Source organism: Taeniopygia guttata, chromosome 30 (genome assembly GCF_048771995.1).
Source record: "Taeniopygia guttata chromosome 30, bTaeGut7.mat, whole genome shotgun sequence".
Classification (NCBI taxonomy): Eukaryota; Metazoa; Chordata; class Aves; order Passeriformes; family Estrildidae; genus Taeniopygia; species Taeniopygia guttata.
In genome coordinates this window covers 5,772,520-5,789,427 of record NC_133055.1, presented here as the reverse complement: position 1 = coordinate 5,789,427, position 16,908 = coordinate 5,772,520, and the positions used below count along the sequence as shown (strand labels likewise).

General features: G+C 55.3%; 3 protein-coding genes across 3 annotated transcripts in view; 1 reads left to right on the top strand and 2 right to left on the bottom strand.

Moving 5' to 3' along the window:
- The window catches only part of LOC100226816 (uncharacterized), a 1,189,242-nt gene that overhangs the window by 385,507 nt on the left and 786,827 nt on the right, over positions 1–16,908 (top strand). The gene's annotated exons all lie outside the window — the stretch shown is intronic.
- LOC121469068 (uncharacterized) overlaps positions 1–16,908 on the bottom strand; it is a 662,903-nt gene that overhangs the window by 318,740 nt on the left and 327,255 nt on the right. The window lies entirely within an intron of this gene.
- On the bottom strand, positions 2,026–2,958 carry LOC140680892 (olfactory receptor 14A16-like). Its single transcript, XM_072919795.1, has one exon. The coding sequence runs from the start codon at positions 2,956–2,958 to the stop codon at positions 2,026–2,028; it is 933 nt and encodes a 310-aa protein (XP_072775896.1).

Genomic DNA, 16,908 nt, shown 5'->3' with positions numbered 1-16,908 from the left:
ACAGGATGGCCGAGGGGTCAGAGCCAGCCAGCGTGGATTTAAGAGGGGCAGGTCCTGCCTGAGCACCCTGATCTCCTTTTGTAACCAGGTGACCCACCTGTGGATGTGGGAAAGGCCGTGGATGTGTCCATCTGGACTTCAGCAAAGCCTTGGACACTGTCCCTGACAGCATTCCCTGGAAAAGCTGCAGCCCACGGCTTGGGCAGGTTCCCTCCTGGCTGGGAGATGGAAGAGCTGGCTGGAGGCTGGGCCCAGAGAGGGGTGGGGATGGTGCTGCACCCAGCTGGTGTCCAGTCCCTGGTGCTGTCCCCAGGGATCTGTGTTGGGCCCAGCCCTGTTTAACATCTCCACCGATGATCTGGGGGAGGGGATCGAGCCCACCATCACCAAATTTGCAGGTGACACCAAGCTGGGTGTGAGTGTGGATCTGCTGGAGGGCAGGACAAGAAGACACAGCCTTCAGCTGCAGCAGGGGAGGTTTAGGCTGGACAAGAGGAAGAAGTTCTTCACAGAAAGGGTGAGTGGGCATTGGAATGGGCAGGCCAGGGGGGAGGTGGCAGAGTCACTGTCCCTCTCCAGTGGCACTCAGTGGCATGGTCTGGGTCACAAGGCGGTATTAGGGCATTGGTTGGACTTGATGATCCCAAAGGTCTTTTCCAGCCTATTTGATTCTGTCATTCTGTGATGATTGGGACACTCTGGGGCCATTGTGACACTGCAGGGCCTGGTGGAACTAAGAGGACCATGGTGACACTGTGCAGCCCCATAGAACCAGGGCTCCATTGTGGTGCTCTGGGGCCCAATGGAACCAGGGAGTCCCCGTGACACTGGGTCCTGGTGGAACCACAGAGGCCATTGTGACACTGCGGGGCCTCGTGTAACCGAGGGGTTTCACCACTGTGACACTGCAAAACCAAGGAGAGCATTGGGAGAGCCCAGGGCCCAGTGGAACCAAGGGGCTGTTCTGACACTGTGGGGCCTCATGGAACCAAGGGGACATTGTGACACTGCAGGACCTTGTGTAACCAAGGGGCCACTGTGACACTCTGGGGCCTCCAGGAATCTGGAAGGCTGTTGTGACACTGTGTGGGCTCGTGGAAACAAGGAATCCACTGTGACACTGAGGGGACTTGTGGAAGCACAGAGAGCATTGTGACAGTGTGGGACCTCATGTGACCATGGGGCCTTTGTGACACCCTGGGGCCCCATGGAACCAAGGGGCCACTGTGAAACTGCAGCACTAACAAGAACATTGTGACACTGAGGGACCCCATGGAACCAAGAAGACCAGTGTGACAGTGCAGGGCCTGGTGCAACCAAAGGGACATTGTGATGCTGAGGGGCCCTTTGGAACAAGGACATTTTTGCAGATGACACCAAGCTGGATGTGAGTGTGGATCTGCTGGAGGGTAGGAGGGCTCTGCACAGGACCCTGGACAGGCTGGATCCAGGTCCCAAACCCAACAAGGTGAGGTTTAACAAGTCCAAGTGCCGGGTCCTGCACTTTGGCCACAAAAACCCCTGCAGCGCTACAGGCTGGGGACAGAGGGGCTGGACAGCAGCCAGGCAGAAAGGGACCTGCAGGGACTGATGGACAGCAGGCTGGACATGAGCCAGCAGTGTGCCCAGGTGGCCAAGAAGGCCAATGGCTCCTGGCTAGGATCAGGAATGGTGTGACCAGCAGGAGCAGAGCTGCTGTGCCAGCACTGATCTGCCCCCAGCTCTGCACACAGACATTGCTGCTTGAGCTCCAGAGAAGGCAGCAAAAGGGCATCTCTGCAGAAAACTATGCTGGGAGATCCTTTAGTTCCTTTAAAGCCACTGAGAGTGCAGCCCCTCATTGACACGGTCTGTTGCAATAGGGAAGGTGGACACAAACAAAATGAGAAATGGCACCAAAAATGACATTTATTGTGGAAAACATGAAAAAAGAACAACAAAGGAAAAAAATCCCCATAATTAAACCAACAAGAAGTACAAAAGACAACTTTTATTACAAGTGATTTGCAGAAATTGGCCAGCAGTTCAATGTCCCTGAAAGCATCCAGTCATGAGTCTCCACACTGCAGCCTTGAGCTCCTGGTTCCTCAGGCTGTAGATGAGGGGGTTCAGGGCTGGAGGCACCACCGAGTACAGAACTGACAGGGCCAGATCCAGGGATGGGGAAGACATCAAGGGGAACTTCAGGTAGGTAAGTACACCAGTGCTGACGAACAGTGAGACCACAGCCAGGTGAGGGAGGCAGGTGGAAAAGGCTTTGTGCTGTCCCTGCTCAGAGGGGATCCTCAGCACAGCCCTGAAGATCTGCACATAGGAGAAAACTATGAACACAAAACATCCGAATACCAAACAGGCACTAACAGCAATGAGCCCGAGTTCCCTGAGATAGGATTTGGAGCAGGAGAGCTTGAGGATCTGGGGGATTTCACAGAAGAACTGGCCCAGGGCATTGCCATGGCACAGGGGCAGGGAAAATGTATTGGCTGTGTGCAGCAGTGAATAGAGAAATCCACTGGCCCAGGCAGCTGCTGCCATGTGGGCACAAGCTCTGCTGCCCAGGAGGGTCCCGTAGTGCAGGGGTTTGCAGATGGACACGTAGCGGTCGTAGCACATGATGGTCAGCAGGAAATACTCTGCTGAGATGAAGAAGAGAAAGAAAAAGAGCTGTGCAGCACATCCTGTGTAGGAGATGTTCCTGGTGTCCCAGAGGGAATTGTGCATGGCTTTGGGGACAGTGGTGCAGATGGAGCCCAGGTCGCTGAGGGCCAGGTTGAGCAGGAAGAAGAACATGGGCGTGTGCAGGTGGTGGCCGCAGGCTACGGCGCTGATGATGAGGCCGTTGCCCAGGAGGGCAGCCAGGGAGATGCCCAGGAAGAGGCAGAAGTGCAGGAGCTGCAGCTGCCGCGTGTCTGCCAGTGCCAGCAGGAGGAAGTGGCTGATGGAGCTGCTGTTGGACATTTGCTGTGGCTGCACATGGGCTCCTGTTCATGGAGAAAGGACAGGGACAATTCAAGAGAGGCTGGCAGGAGCTCTTTTAAGGGACTGCTTTCCTACCCACACACCATTCCTGGCTCTCTGAGGTCAGAAATCCCCAGCAGTCCTGCTGCACTCAGAGTTTGCCACTGAGAGATGTGAGAGGCAAAGGATTCCCTGTGGCTGAGGGCAGGTGAGGGACTGGATGGGTTTGTTCCCCAGCACTGCTCTGTTCAGCCCCCTCTCCTTCCCTGAGCATCTCCCTGGGCCTGGACATCCCCTCCTGAGAGGTGCCTTGTCCCTGCCAGCACTCACAGAGCCCATCCCACCCTGTGTGCCCTCGGCCCGGCCCTACAGAAACCTGCCTGTGTGCAGGGCCCTGGCTGGGGCAGGCTCTGTGTGCAGCTGGGCAAGGGCAGCTCAGGAGAGCCCTGCTGGGCCCTGCAGAGGTGATGCTGCTGCTGTCCAGGGCTGAGGAGTGGCTGAAGGCCCTTTGGGAGGCTCCCAGCAGAGAGACTGAACAGCCAAAGTCACAGTTCTGGAGTCTCTGTAAATGTTCAAATATTCCTTTGATGATCCTGTGTGTCCCTTTCAACTCAGAATGTTCTGTCATTCTGGGATTACAATTCCTGCTCTGCTTCTCTCATCCCCCTGTTGTCTATAACCAAAAGAGAAAAAATACCCTTGCAACAGTGTTAGAACAGTAAAGTAAAAACCTGACATTTATTGGAAGCTTCCACGTGTCCCAGAGGGGATGGGGCACACCCAGCCCATGATTTCAACAATTTATTAAGGTTAATTAATTAGTATATTTAACAGGGACACCCAATAGGAGTTTCAGTTGCCCCAGTTACATACCCCTGGCTCAAACCATTGGAGTAGGTCCAAGGGCTTCTTTGCCCACCTTTAGTTATGACTGCTCACATAGTGTGTGTTCTTCTTGTAGGTCCTCTTCCCGGTAATAAGACAATGCAGTTTTTCAGGAATGTATTTAGACAGTCACCTTATTGTTCTGAAATCTAAGAGATAGGTAGGAAACATACTAGAGTCAGTAAAAGATTACAATTATATAAGTACCAAATAGTAATTTAATAAAATTAATTAAAAGTTTAATAGAGTTAAATAAGGATTATAGTTTTATAACTATATCATAGTAATTTACAGAGATACCGATACATGAAAGATGTATTAATAGCAAAAATCTTTTTGTCATCACCCCAATTTTTCCATCCTCCTCCAAGCAGGAAATTGAAAACATTCTCAGGAAAGCTCCTGACCTTCACAGCAATCCCAGGCTTACCTTCTTTGGGAAGTGCCCTCTGGAGCTGTGCCCAGGCTGGTCTGGAGCTGGGAGCAGCCCTGCCCCACCCAGCCCCTCTCAGCAGCAGCACCTGCCCTGCTCAGGGTGGCTCCTTCCCCCCACAGCTCCTGGCCAGCGCTGGGAGCAGCTCCAGGGCCGGCTGAGAGCTGTCCCTGGCAGGCAGCAGAGTCCTGGCCCAGCACAGCGCCCTGGGCTGCAGGACCCTGCTCTGCAGGACAGCCCTGGGCAGCCCTGGCTGCTCTGCACAGGAGATGAGCAGAGAATGCACTCACAGGGTCTGTGGGCATTGGGATGTTCCAGCTTTAGGAGATCACTGCAGGAGCTGCAGCTGCATTGTCCTGCAGCCAGAGGTTCCTGTGCCAAGGGCTGGCAGTGATTCTGCCCCAGGCACTTCTCAGCCCCTTCCCAGCCCTGACTGATTGAAGCTCTCTGTGCCTCTGTGCTGTGCCCGGGCTGGCTGCAGGCAGTGCCCCAGCCCTGCTGGGCTGGGAGAAGAGCTGCTCACCAAGAGAAATGTGCTTTTGAAGCTCTGCTTGGTTACCAGGATCACCCTCTGTGCCAGGAGCCCGGCCCAGCTCAGCAGCACAGACACAGCACAAGGACTTTAATGACCCTCTGGGGCTTTGTGCTCAGGCCCTGAACATCAGGCCCTGAGAGGGAGCTGCAGAAACCTCTCCAGAACTCCAAGTCAGAATCCAACTCCAAAGTTTCTTGGACTTTTAATGGGTCCCACTGAGGGACACGACTGAGAAAGTGTCCCCAGGCCCCAGGCAGAGCAGAGAACTGGAGGCACTGATGACAGGTGGGGACAAAGAGAAGCCAAGTCTTGGTGCCCTGGGGCACAGCAGGGTCTGTGCCACCAAGGGCTGGGAGGAGACACCTTGTCCTGAGGCCCTGGGGTCTCCTGGCACAGCCCCAGCCAGGCTGGGCACTGTCACCCCCTGGTCCTGCCCTCAGCATCCCCCCCTAGCCCACATCCCAGTGGCCTCAAGGATCTGCTGGAAGGAGTCCCTGGGGAGCCTTGGCCAGGAATGGCCCTGGGGGTTCCTTCATGCTCCCAGAACTTCATTTCTTTTAAGGTACTTGGTGTTTCCCTTTTGATACAGACTCTGTGAGGGGTTTGTGCAATCATGGCCCCAATTATCTGCTTTAACGAGTCCCTTGAGAGCTTTGTACTGACACTCACTGGGGCTCATTAATACTCTGAGATACTAAACTTTTTTCAGGTACTTTGGATTTTCCTTTCCACACTGAGAGGTTTTTGTGCCATTTTGAGTCTCCAATTCTCTCCTCCATGGAGTCCATGAGGAGCCTGTGTTGGGGATGGACCTCAGTGGCACCCATTAATGCTTTGAGACAGTTTGGGGTTTTCTCCTGCCGTTGACTCCTGGAAAGGTTTGTGCAATCTCCTCTCAGGCCCTGAGGTTCCAGGGCTCAGCTCCAAATGCACCACGGGGCTCATTAGGTTCAGGCAACTCCTAACAAACCATGGCTCTGCCTTGTTTTCCCTCTGGTCTGAGGCAGTTCATCAGGAAGTTTCTGTAGTGGTTTTGGTTCACCATTTTGAGATTTCTTGGGCAATATATCAATTAGTGTGGTGGGTTCAGTGCTGTCTAATTACCAGTGCACACACTAGAATATACTTACTCATTTCCTGCTCTTGAGATAGGATTAGAAGAAAGGCAAAGTGGGCTCAAAACTTTTAAATGGTATAAAGAAAAGTTTCTTAAGAGTAACTAAAAGACAGAGTAATAAGGATCAGAACAAAACTTTCAGAACACTTCCTTTCTCCATACAATCTGACAATGTAAAGAGACAAAATCTAAAATTTTCTGTCAGTTTTCTAACTCTAGAATAGTCTTTCTTCAGTTCACTTAGGGAAAGAACCTCCTCTTGTTAATGTTATGGAGACTTCTCCACAAGAAAACAATTATCTCATGGCTTTTCTTTTCCATGAATAGCAGCCACTAGGAAAAATCTGCAATTGTGAAATCCCTCCCATTTTTTCACAGATTTTCCCACAGCTGTGTTTAGGGGACATGTCAATTTAAGTGGTATTAGTTTAAAGATGTGCTGTTTAAGAGCAAAGGTTCTCTTTCATCTCTTTCTGAAATCATCTTAATCTCTGGGAATAGAGATCTTCTTCTTCTCTCCCTGAGGGCACAGGGTCTCATCACTCTGCTCTCTTTGTGTGTTCAAACACCTCATGGCATCAAGCTACTTCAATATTTCCTTACTTTAGCATGGAGGCCTTTGCTGAACAAGTCATCTCCCCATATTTTTCAGTGCCTTATAGGGAAAAAGAGAGTCTGATGTATCAATGAAATCCTTCTCCATAGCTTTACCAGAGGATTTCAGCCCCAAGATCAAGGCATCTCCTCATCCCTCCCATCTGGGACTCAACTTCCTCTTCACTGACCTCGGTGTCTTCATGTAGCTGCTCTGTGTGCCTGCCCTGTGTCCTTTTCTCTCAGTGGAGGGAGGATGGCAGCACTGGAAGGGTCAATATCTGCCCGGGGCTGCAGATGGTTCCATGACCCCAGGCAGGCTTGGTGGCCAATTCTTATTTTTGCTGTGGTTCCTGGACATGAAGACCAGCTATTTTCCTCAGGAATGAAGGAATAGAGTGCCACTGTTTTAGGGGCAGATGAAAGGTTACCACTAGAGGACAAGGCCAGCCAAAGCTGCCAGGTATTGTTCTGAGAGATACCTTCACAAATTGCAATTTTTTTAGGGAAAGTACCACCAGGTCCTCACAGTGTCACCATGGTCTCCATAGGAAGGGAACAAGCGAGCCCCAATGTTCCAGGGGCAGATGAGCTTCAGCCCCCAGAGGCCAAGGCCAGCCAGATCAGATGGTGCTGGCAGATTTTGTCCTTGGACTTACGGAATTTTAGAGGTGGAATACCAGTTTCGGACCTGGTTGCCTGGAGGTGAAGGACAGTTCTTTTACACAGGAAGAAAAGCATGGAACACCGGTGTTTCAGGGGCAGATGAAAGGCGGCCATCAGAGGCCAAGGGCAGCCAGACCTCTCTGTCCTGGTAGCTTTTGTCTGAAAGCAACCCTTGGATAAAGGAACTTTGGAGGTGGAACCAAAATTTTGGCCATTTCTGCATTGGTAAGAAGGACGGTTCTTTTCCATAGGAAGGAAAGCCCAGAGCCGCAGTGTTTCAAAGGCAGAGGAGGAGAGAGGTGGCTCCTGAGAGGCTGAGCCAGTCAGACCCGTTTGTCTTGGTAGCTTTCATCACTGAGAAATCTTTGGATCTAGGGAATTCTGGAGGAGGATTCCCAACTTTGGCCATGGTCACCTGGTCAAGATGGATGGTTTTTCCCATAGGAAAGAAAAGCCCAGGTGAAGCCCAGGTGTTTTGGAAGAAGATGAGAGGTGGTCACTATAGGCCAAGAGAGTCAGACCTGTTTTTTCCTGGCACCTTTCATCTGGGGGAAATCCTTGGATATTCAGAATTTTGAAGGTGGAATCTCAGTTTTGGCCATGGGCAGGAAGAAGAGTTCTTTTAATCAGCAAGGAAAGCACAGAGCCCCAGTGTTTCAAATGCAGATAAGAATTAACTCTTGAAAACCTAGGCCAGCCAGACTTGTCAGTCCTGGCAGCTTTCACCTGGGAGAAATCCTTGGATATAGGGAATCCTGGAGGCGGATTCCCAACTTTGGCCTTGGGTGCGTGGGTGTGAAAGGAGCTTTTATCCCATAAGAAAGAAAAGCACAGGGTCCCGGTGTTTCACAGGCAGACGAGAGGTGGCCCCTGGGTGACCAAGCCAGCCAGATCTGTCTGTCCTGGCAGATTTCATCTGGGAACAATCTTTGCATAAAAGCAAAATAAGAGGAGGAATCCAAATTTTGGCCATGGGCTCCTGGAGGAGAAGGACAGTTCTTTCCACAGGAAGGAGAGCACTGAGCCCCAGTGCTCCAGGGGCAGATGAGCAGCAGCCCTTGACATGCCAAGGTCAGCTGGACCTGTCAGGTGGTCCCCAGGAGGCCCAGCCAGCCAGACCTGTTCCATGTTCCCTTGGTTCCATAGGACCCCACAGTGTCACAATGGTCTCCTTGGTTCCATCAGGCCCTGGAGTGTCACAATGTTCCCCTTGCTTCTGCAGTGTCACAATGGCCCCGTGCTTCCATGAGCCCTTGCAGTGTCACAATGGCTTAGTGGTTCCACAAAGCCCTGATGTGTCACAATGGCCCCTGGGCTCCGTGTGCCCTCGCTGTGTCACAGCGGCTCCTCTGTGACACTGCGGCTGCACAAGGTCACCATGGACCCTTGGTTCCTTGGGGTCACCGAGTTCACAATGGTCTCCTTGATTCCATGAGGCAGCACAGTGTCACAATGGCCCCTTGGTTCCATGAGGTTCCATGAGGTTCTGTAGTGTCACCGTGGTGTCCTTGGACCTGCATTGTCACAACTGACCTGTGGTAATCACATATCCTCTGAGCAGAGAGAGAGCTCTCCCAGGATTTTCCTGGGAAGCTGTGAGAAAGCTCAGAGAAAAGAATGAGAAACAATTCTTATCTTCACTTGCTGCACCTGTTGTTGTGCACATGTGGAATGTGTTATGGAGATTTGTTTACCAAAGGGCAATTTCTTAATTGGTCAATGGTGATGGTGTTTGGATTTCAATTAACCAATCTGGTTTTTCTGTATCTGTAGCAGTCAGAGGCCCTTTAAGGCCTCACTGGGCATCAGTTACCTAAGATAAGAAATCCTGAGTCATGATGACTGGACCAAAGAAGCCCCTCTTCCACATTTGGACCCTTGTTATCTCTCTGTAAGACCATGGCTCACATTCGCCCTGACCCTGGCAAGTGGACAATTTCCAACACTCCTGTACCCATTTCTGCCCAGTTTGGCAGAAGAGCTGTCACTGTCCCTTTGACAGGAGCTGCCAATAAAGACAGGGCTGTGGAACCACATACAGCCTTCTCTCTCTCTCATCCCTGTGTCTGCCGAGGCAGTTAGCGAGCAAAGAGCTGAAATCACTAAGAGCTGAATTCACCAAAGAGCTGAAATCACTCCAGAGCTGCTCGCTAAGTTTGCCCGCGCCTGGGAGTCTGCCTGAGGGACCTGGACAGGCTGAGCCCATCAGCCCAGCGCTATCCGGGACACCAGCGGCAGCCGGGGTTGGACGGACCCCTGGGACCCCAGGTTGCATTACGTGGCCACCCAAAGGGAGCACTGGCATCCTGGCACCCCTGAGAGCAGCATTCCTCATGAATTGTCACTGCCTCGGGCAGCGATGGCCCCTTGAAGGTAACTTCTCTGTTACAGAACAAATTATCTGAAGAGGCATCTGATGAATCTGCATATCGCCATCTGGGATGAAATCTTCCGGAGTTGGACGGCAGACCACTCACCCAGCAGTTCCTTTACCCACATTCGGCTGAAGACGTGTAAGTTTAAAACAGCCTTTTTGCGTGCTTTTATTTTGGGTCCCTTTTTAGTTTTTCTTTCTTTTTTTTTTTTTCTTTTTACTGCTTGGGGCGGGGAAAGGGAGCGATACTGAAATGGGAGCAAAATCGAGTAAATTAAAATGATACCAGAAAGAGAGAGACTTATATTTACAAATCCTACAAATCCTATCTGCTAACAGCTTTTCTTTCTCTAAAGGCAATCTTTCAAAAACTAACCAGAAAAAAATTATAGAATAGATTGTTTTCCAGTTTCCAGATACTAACACACACACTATTGGTTTGGATTCTTTTTGGGACACAGTAGGGACAAGAATATACACTTTCCAGATTAATGAAAACTTTTCTGTAACTAAGTTTCTACCTCTATTTCACTCAATTACTAAAGCAGTCGGAAAGACAAATTCTCTGCAGCTTCCTTCTGCTGAGGAAATTCCACCCTTATCTTTCTCAACAGACACTGTCCCTTCAAATGCTAATTTGCCAGATAACATTCCTCTCTCAGTCCCTGGGACGGGGAACACAGACATTGTACCACCCCACCCACCCGCGGGGTCCGTGGAGCCCACCCATCCCTCGCTCCCCCTCGGACGCGGCGAGCGCGGATTCCGCTCCCCGGTCCCGCAACACGCGGCGCGCTGCGCGCCCCGTGCCCCGCTCAGTGTTGGGCTGTACCTGTGTCGGTTTCCATCGGGAACGCCCTGCCTCACCCCAAAACCTCCGCGCAGCCACCGTGACTCCCCCAGCCCTGCAGCCGTGCCTCCCAGCCCCGCTGCGGCTCTCCCCAGCCCGCTCCCATCCCTGCCTGCCTGCCCGCCGCAGCCCCGCCGTGATGGCAGCAGCTCCCCCAGCCCCACCGCCTCCTCTGCCCCGCTCCTCCCTTGCCCTCATCCCCAAGCGCTGCACCCACCCACCCACCCTCAGCGCCCCCCGAGCGGCACCTCCGAGACCCCCACGGGGGCACCCCACTTCCCCACGCACCTCAGCCCTGCGCAGGCTGTGCCACTGTGGCGCTGCCATTGCCGCTCCACTGCTGCCTCCCTCTAGCCAAGCCCAGCCAGCTGCCCCCTCACACTCTGTCCAGCCCCCCACACCCCTGCCAACCCTCGCTCCAACACGCCCAACAACGCGGAGTGCACCTCCTGCTCGCTCTCACTCCTCCTCTGAGCACAGTGAGTCCGATTCTGACACAGGGGACACTGATCCACGGTTCCATGAGGTTCTGCAGTGTCACTGTAGCAGTCAGAGGCCCTGCAAGGCCTCCCTGGCGGTCACTCACCTAAGATAAGAAATGCCTAAGTCACGGTGACTGGACCAAAGAAGCCCCTCTTCTGCATTCGGACCCTTCTTATCCCTCTGTAAGGCTATAGGTCATATTCTCCTCAAACCTGGCAACTAGACAACTTCCAACACACCCCAGTACCCCATATAAAGACCCATTTCTATCCAGTTTGGCAGAAGAACTGTCACTGCATCCCTTCAGAGGAGCTGGCAATAAAGGACATCGCTGTGGAACCGCATACAGCCTTTTCCTCTCTCTGTCCCTGTGTGTCTGCCAGAGGCACTTGTGAGCACAGAGCGAAATCACTGAGAGCTGAACTCACAGAGCTGAAATCACTCCAGAGGTGCTCACTAAGTTGCCTGTGGCTGGGAGCTGAGCCGAGGGACCCAGACAGGCTGAGCCTGACAGCGCAGCGCTATCCGGACACCCACGGCAGCGGCAGCCCGGGGGTCAGATGGACCCCTGGGACCCCAGGCTGCATTAACCAGGAGTGACTGGGATCACAGAGGAACCATAAAGGAAGTTACTGCAATGATACTGGGACTGTCTGGGAGTGACTGGAATCATACTGGGAGTGACTGGAATCATACTGGGTGACTTGGAGTGACTGGGACCTTACTGGGGGCAAATGGTACCATAATGAGAGTGACTGGGTTCATACTGGGATCATACTGGGAAGGACTGTAACCGTACTGGGAGTGCCTGGAACTATTATAGGGGTGAATGGGAACACCTGGGAACATGCTGGGATCATACTGGGATCACACTGGGAGTGACCAGGATGATACTGGGATCACACTGAGTGTAACTGGAAGTGACTGGGACCATACTGGGGGTGACTGGGAGCCACAGGGCCCATGCTGGGAGTGGCCTGGGGGGAGCTGGGGGAACTGGCCCAGCTGGGGCTCAGGGTTGTTCTCCCCCAGGGCTGCCCCAGGTCCTGCTGCCACCCCTGGCATCACAGAGCCGAGGGACAGGGCACAGCTGAGGGACAGGGGACAGGGACAGGGCACAGCTTAGGGACAGGGACAGGGCACAGCCAAGGGACAGGGGACAGGGACAGGGGACAGGGACAGGGCATATCAGAGGGACAGGGCACAGCCAGGGAACACGGCCTGGCCAAGGGACACTGAGCCCCAGCACTTTGGGCTGTTGACTCAGGCTCCCAGCACAGGCCCAGGGGCAGAATCCCCTCCAGAAACTGCTGTTTGCTTTCAGCTCTGCTCTGGAACATTCCCCAGGAGCCCCTGCAGTGGCTGCAGCCCAGCCGGGTGCCCGGGGCCACCAAAGCCACTCCGGCAGTGCCCTCCTGCCCTGGGCAGGGCACGGAACACCCAAGGAAAGGCTCGTGCTGGGCTCAGGGCAGGGACAGGGCACTCCCCTGGTGCAGCTACGGGCACAGCAGAGCCGGCCTGGGCAAAGGATTGGGATCGATGTCCCATGGAATCCCAGCAGGGAATACTTCTCATTGCACTGCTCTCGTTCAGTTGTCATCAATTCCAATCATTTCCACATGGAATTCCCATGGCAGTGGGTTAGGGGGGAGGTCCATCCATGGAATTCTCACCTGACTGGGATGAGAGTGAGATCTGGCCATGGAAATTCCATGGCAATTCCTGCATTCCCCAGTCCCCCATTCCTGAATCCCCCATTCCCATAGGAATTGCCCTTCCCCTCCTACACCCACCTTTGTGCTCCAGAGCCTCCTGACCATATCTGATGTATTTTGGGGGCCTTTCCACACAGGTGTATCCCAGGTAATGCTTCATCTGCTCCACCATGACCCCTCTGGATCCCAGCACCTCTGGGTGATCCAGGTGGCACCACTGGACACTGCAAAGCTCCCGTATCCCAGCTGGAAGGAGATGAAATCCCAGCCCTCGTAGCCGTACTGGTGGGATCCATGGACGCTCTGTTGGACAGGAGGTCACAGCTGGAAACCCCCTGCACTGTGTGGAGACCTGGGAACGAGGAGAGAATGGACCCATGGAGACATGTCCCAGCCCCAGGGAGCCCCTTGGAGCTCCCTGGATTCCCATCCCAGCCCCACAGATCCCTCCCATCCCCAGAGATCCCATCCCAGCCCCTCAGAGTCCTCCATTCCCACAGATCCCAGCCCAGCCCTGGCTCCCCCCACTCCCCCTGCTCTGGTTGTACCGGCCCCATCTCCAGGTCACTGTCAGCCACGGGCCGGTTCCTGTCCTTGAGCTGGGTCTGGCTGTCCCAATATCCCAGCTCTGGCTATTGCAATATCCCAGCTCTGGCTGTCCCAATATCCCGGCTCTGGCTATCCCAATATCCCAGCTCTGGTTATCCCAATGTCCCAGCTCTGGCTGTCCCAAAATCCCAGCTCTGGCTATCCCAATATCCCAGCTCTGGCTATCCCAATATCCCAGCTCTGGATATCCCAATATCCCAGCTCTGGCTATCCCAATATCCCAGCTCTGGCTGTCCCAATATCCCAGCTCTGGCTGTCCCAATATCCCAGCTCAGCTCCCGCCCCCATCCCCGGTGTCTGTGCCTCCATCCGGCCCCGCTCGCTGCCGCAGCGCTCGCAGAGGGTCCCGTCCACGTCCCCCACAATCAAGGACTGGGGGGCCCCCGGGCCAGGCTGTGACAGCACCACTTCCAGGAACTGCAGGGAGTGGAAAACTGGGGGGACACAGAGATTTGGGGGAGCTGAGGGGGCTGAGAGTGAGAGTTTGGGGATCCAGGGGGGGCCACAGGCCAAGGAAAAGGGGGACATGAAGAGATGGCAGAGCTGAGAAGGAGGTTCAGGGGCTCAGAGCCAAGGAAAGGGGGTGCAGGGACTGGGAGAGCTGGGATGGGGTGTCCAGGGAATCCTGTGCCCAGGAAAGGGGGTGCCAGGGCTCCTGAGTGTGAGGAAAGGAGGAGCTGGGGGCTGGGAAAGGCAGGAATGGGGGCCCAGGGGTCCCAGGTAGGGAAAAGGGTGGGACTGGGGGGTGGGAGAGGTGTGGGATGGGAACATGTTGAGTTGGTGCCGGATAAGGGGGTGCAGGTGGGTCTCACTGCCGGGCAAAGGGGTAAAAGGGTGTCTTGGTTCTCAGGAATGGGGGGGCAGGGGGGTCTCAGGGTCACGGAAATGGGGGGGCAGGGATGGAGAGGTAGAAGGGAGTTCCAGGGGTCCTTGAGCCCAGGAAAGGGGAGTCCAGGGTTTCCCAAAAAGGGGTACCAGGGTGGGAACACCCGGGGTGTTTGGGAAGGGGGAGTTCAGAGGGTCTCTGGCTTTGCACAAAGGTGGGGCTGGGGGCTGGGAAAGGCAGGAATGGGGGTCCACGGTGTTCCAAGGCGTTCCAGGATCAGGCACACGGGAAATCTAGAGGCTGGGAGCAGGGAAAAGGGGAGCAGAGGGCCCTGATGTCTGGAAATGGGGGATTCAGGGGGGTCCCTGTGCAGGATAAGGGGAGCAGGGGGGGTCCCGGCGCCGGCAATGGCGATTCAGGGTCCCGGTGCCGGGGTCCCACTCCCCCCTCGCCCGCCAGGAGCGCCCCCAGCCCCAGCGCTGGAGCCACCGCGCTGCTCCTCCTCACTCCCAGTATGATCCCAGTATGATCCCAGTATGATCCCAGTAGGATCCCAGTAGGATCAGCCACCCAGGAGCTGCTCCCAGTATGATCCCAGTACAGCCCAGTCACTCCTGGCATCCCCGCACCCTTCTCTGCGTTCCGACCTGTCCCGGCTCCATCCCCGCCCCTCCCGCGGCTGCGGGGAGGAGGAGGAGGAGGGAGGAAGAGGCGGAGCGGCAGCGGGAGCAGCAGGAGGAGCGGGGAGGATGAACCGCGGGGCTCCGGCTCCGCCTGAACTCGCAGCACCCCGGGAGCGTCGCCCCCATCCCGCAGGTGCCCGGGCAGGGGGAGCTGGCCCCAAATATCCCGGGGCTCCCTGGGTTTGGGGTTTTTGGGGGATGTTTGGAGCTGGCGGGGCTCCAAGGCCGAGCCGCAGCTGCCCTCGGGGGGACATCGGGGGTCCCCGGGAGGTGTTTTTGGGGGGTCCCGGTGCGGGTGGCGGCAGAGCCCCGGCGGGGCCGGGGGGATGCGGGTCCCCCCGCGGTGCGGGTTGGGCTTCCCGGCCGGGCCCTCCGAGCTCTGCCGGGGCCGCGTGGGGACCGCGCGGGAGCGGCGGGAGCGGCGGGGGGACCCCGGATTTGGGGAGCCCCGGGAGAGCCGCGGCTTCCCTGGGCGGGAGCGCAGAGAGAGGAGAGCCCCAGGAGCCCCAGCGGGGACCCCGAGAGGGGGGACCCCTGGCAGTGCCGGCACCCGGCAATGGGGGTGCTGGGGCTGGAGGGGCGGCATGGCCGGGAAAGGGGTTCGGGGGTACCGGGGCCGCCAGGGGCTGCTCCCAGCAGGTGCCCAGTTCCTACCCCTGTGTGCTTCCAGTTTCCTGGGCACTCCCAGGATGAGCCCAGTCAGTCCCAGTATCACCCTGGTCACTTCCCCTCACTCCCTGCAGGATCCCTGTTTCTCCCAGTATGAGCCCAGTCATTCTCAGTCATTCCCCATTATGACGCTATTTGCCCTCAGCAAGTCCCAGTTGCTCCCACTTTTCTCGGGTGTGTTCCCACTTCTCCCAGTTGCTCCTAGTATAGTCCCAGTCACTCCCAGTATGATCCCAATATGAGTCCAGTATGATCCCAGTCTCCCCCAGCATGGCCCCAGTCACTCACACTTGCCCCCAGCATGGTCCCAGTTGCCCCCAGCACATTCCCAGTGGCTCCCAGTGTGGTCCCAGTCACCACCTGCATGTTCTTAGGTACTCCCAGTACATCCCAGTTGCCTGGAACATTCCCAGAGTCTTTGCCAGGCACTCCCAGTTACCTCAGCATGGTTCAGCTGCCCCCAGTTTTATCCCAGTCACTGCCAGTACATCCCAGTTGTCACCTGCATGACTCCTGTCATTCCCAGTTCTCCCAGTTGCTCTCAGTGTGTGTGCATTTGGCTCCCAGCATGGGCCTGGCAGCTCCCAGTAACCCCCAGTCAGGGTCCCTTGGCACCCACTGTAATCCCAGTATGATCCCAGTCACTCCCATTATGATGCCAGTGCCCCCCAGTGTGATCCCAGCTGCTCCCGGTCAATGCCAACATGACCCCAGTAACCACCAGTATGATCCTTATGACTCCCAGTCTCTCCCAGTATATCCCAGTCACTCCCAGCATACTCCCAGTCCCTCCCACTTCCTCCCAGTTACTTTCAGCATGATTCCAGTTGTTCACAGCCACTCCTAGTCAATCCCAGTATGATTCCTGTCACCCTCCATGGACCTGGCTCCTCCCAGTCTCACCCAGCATGGACCCGGCTGCTCTCACTGTGATCCCAGTATGATCCCAGTTGCTGCCAGAATAGTTGCAGTTGTTCCCAGTTCCTCCCAGTATGATCCCAGGTGTCCCTAGAATAGTCCCAGTCCCACTCAGCATGGTCCCACTCACTCTCAGCTGTCCCCAGCATGGTCCCAGCTGTTCCCAGTGTGGTTCCAGTCCCCCCAGTATGGTCACAGACACTCCCAGTGTATTCCAGTTGGCCCAGTAAGGTTTTGATGACCTCAGAATGATCCCAGTCTTTCCCAGTTACTCCCAGTTGCCTCCAGCATGATCCCAGTTTCTGGCAGTTGCCCAAAGTGTGGTCCCAGTCGCTCCCAGTATGAACCCAGTTTCCCCATTTGTGGTCTCAGTCCCCTCAGCACGGTTCCAGTACCTTCCAGTTGGTCCCAGTTGCTTCCAATGTGTCCAGATTTTCCTCCCAACATGGGCCCAGTAGCTCCCAGTGACCCCCAGCCAGGATCCATTCACACCTGCTGGAATCCCAGTGGCTCCCAGGATGATCCCAGCTGCACCCAGTCCCCCCCAGTATGGTTCCAGTCACTCCCAGTATGATTCCAGCCCTGCCCAGAAT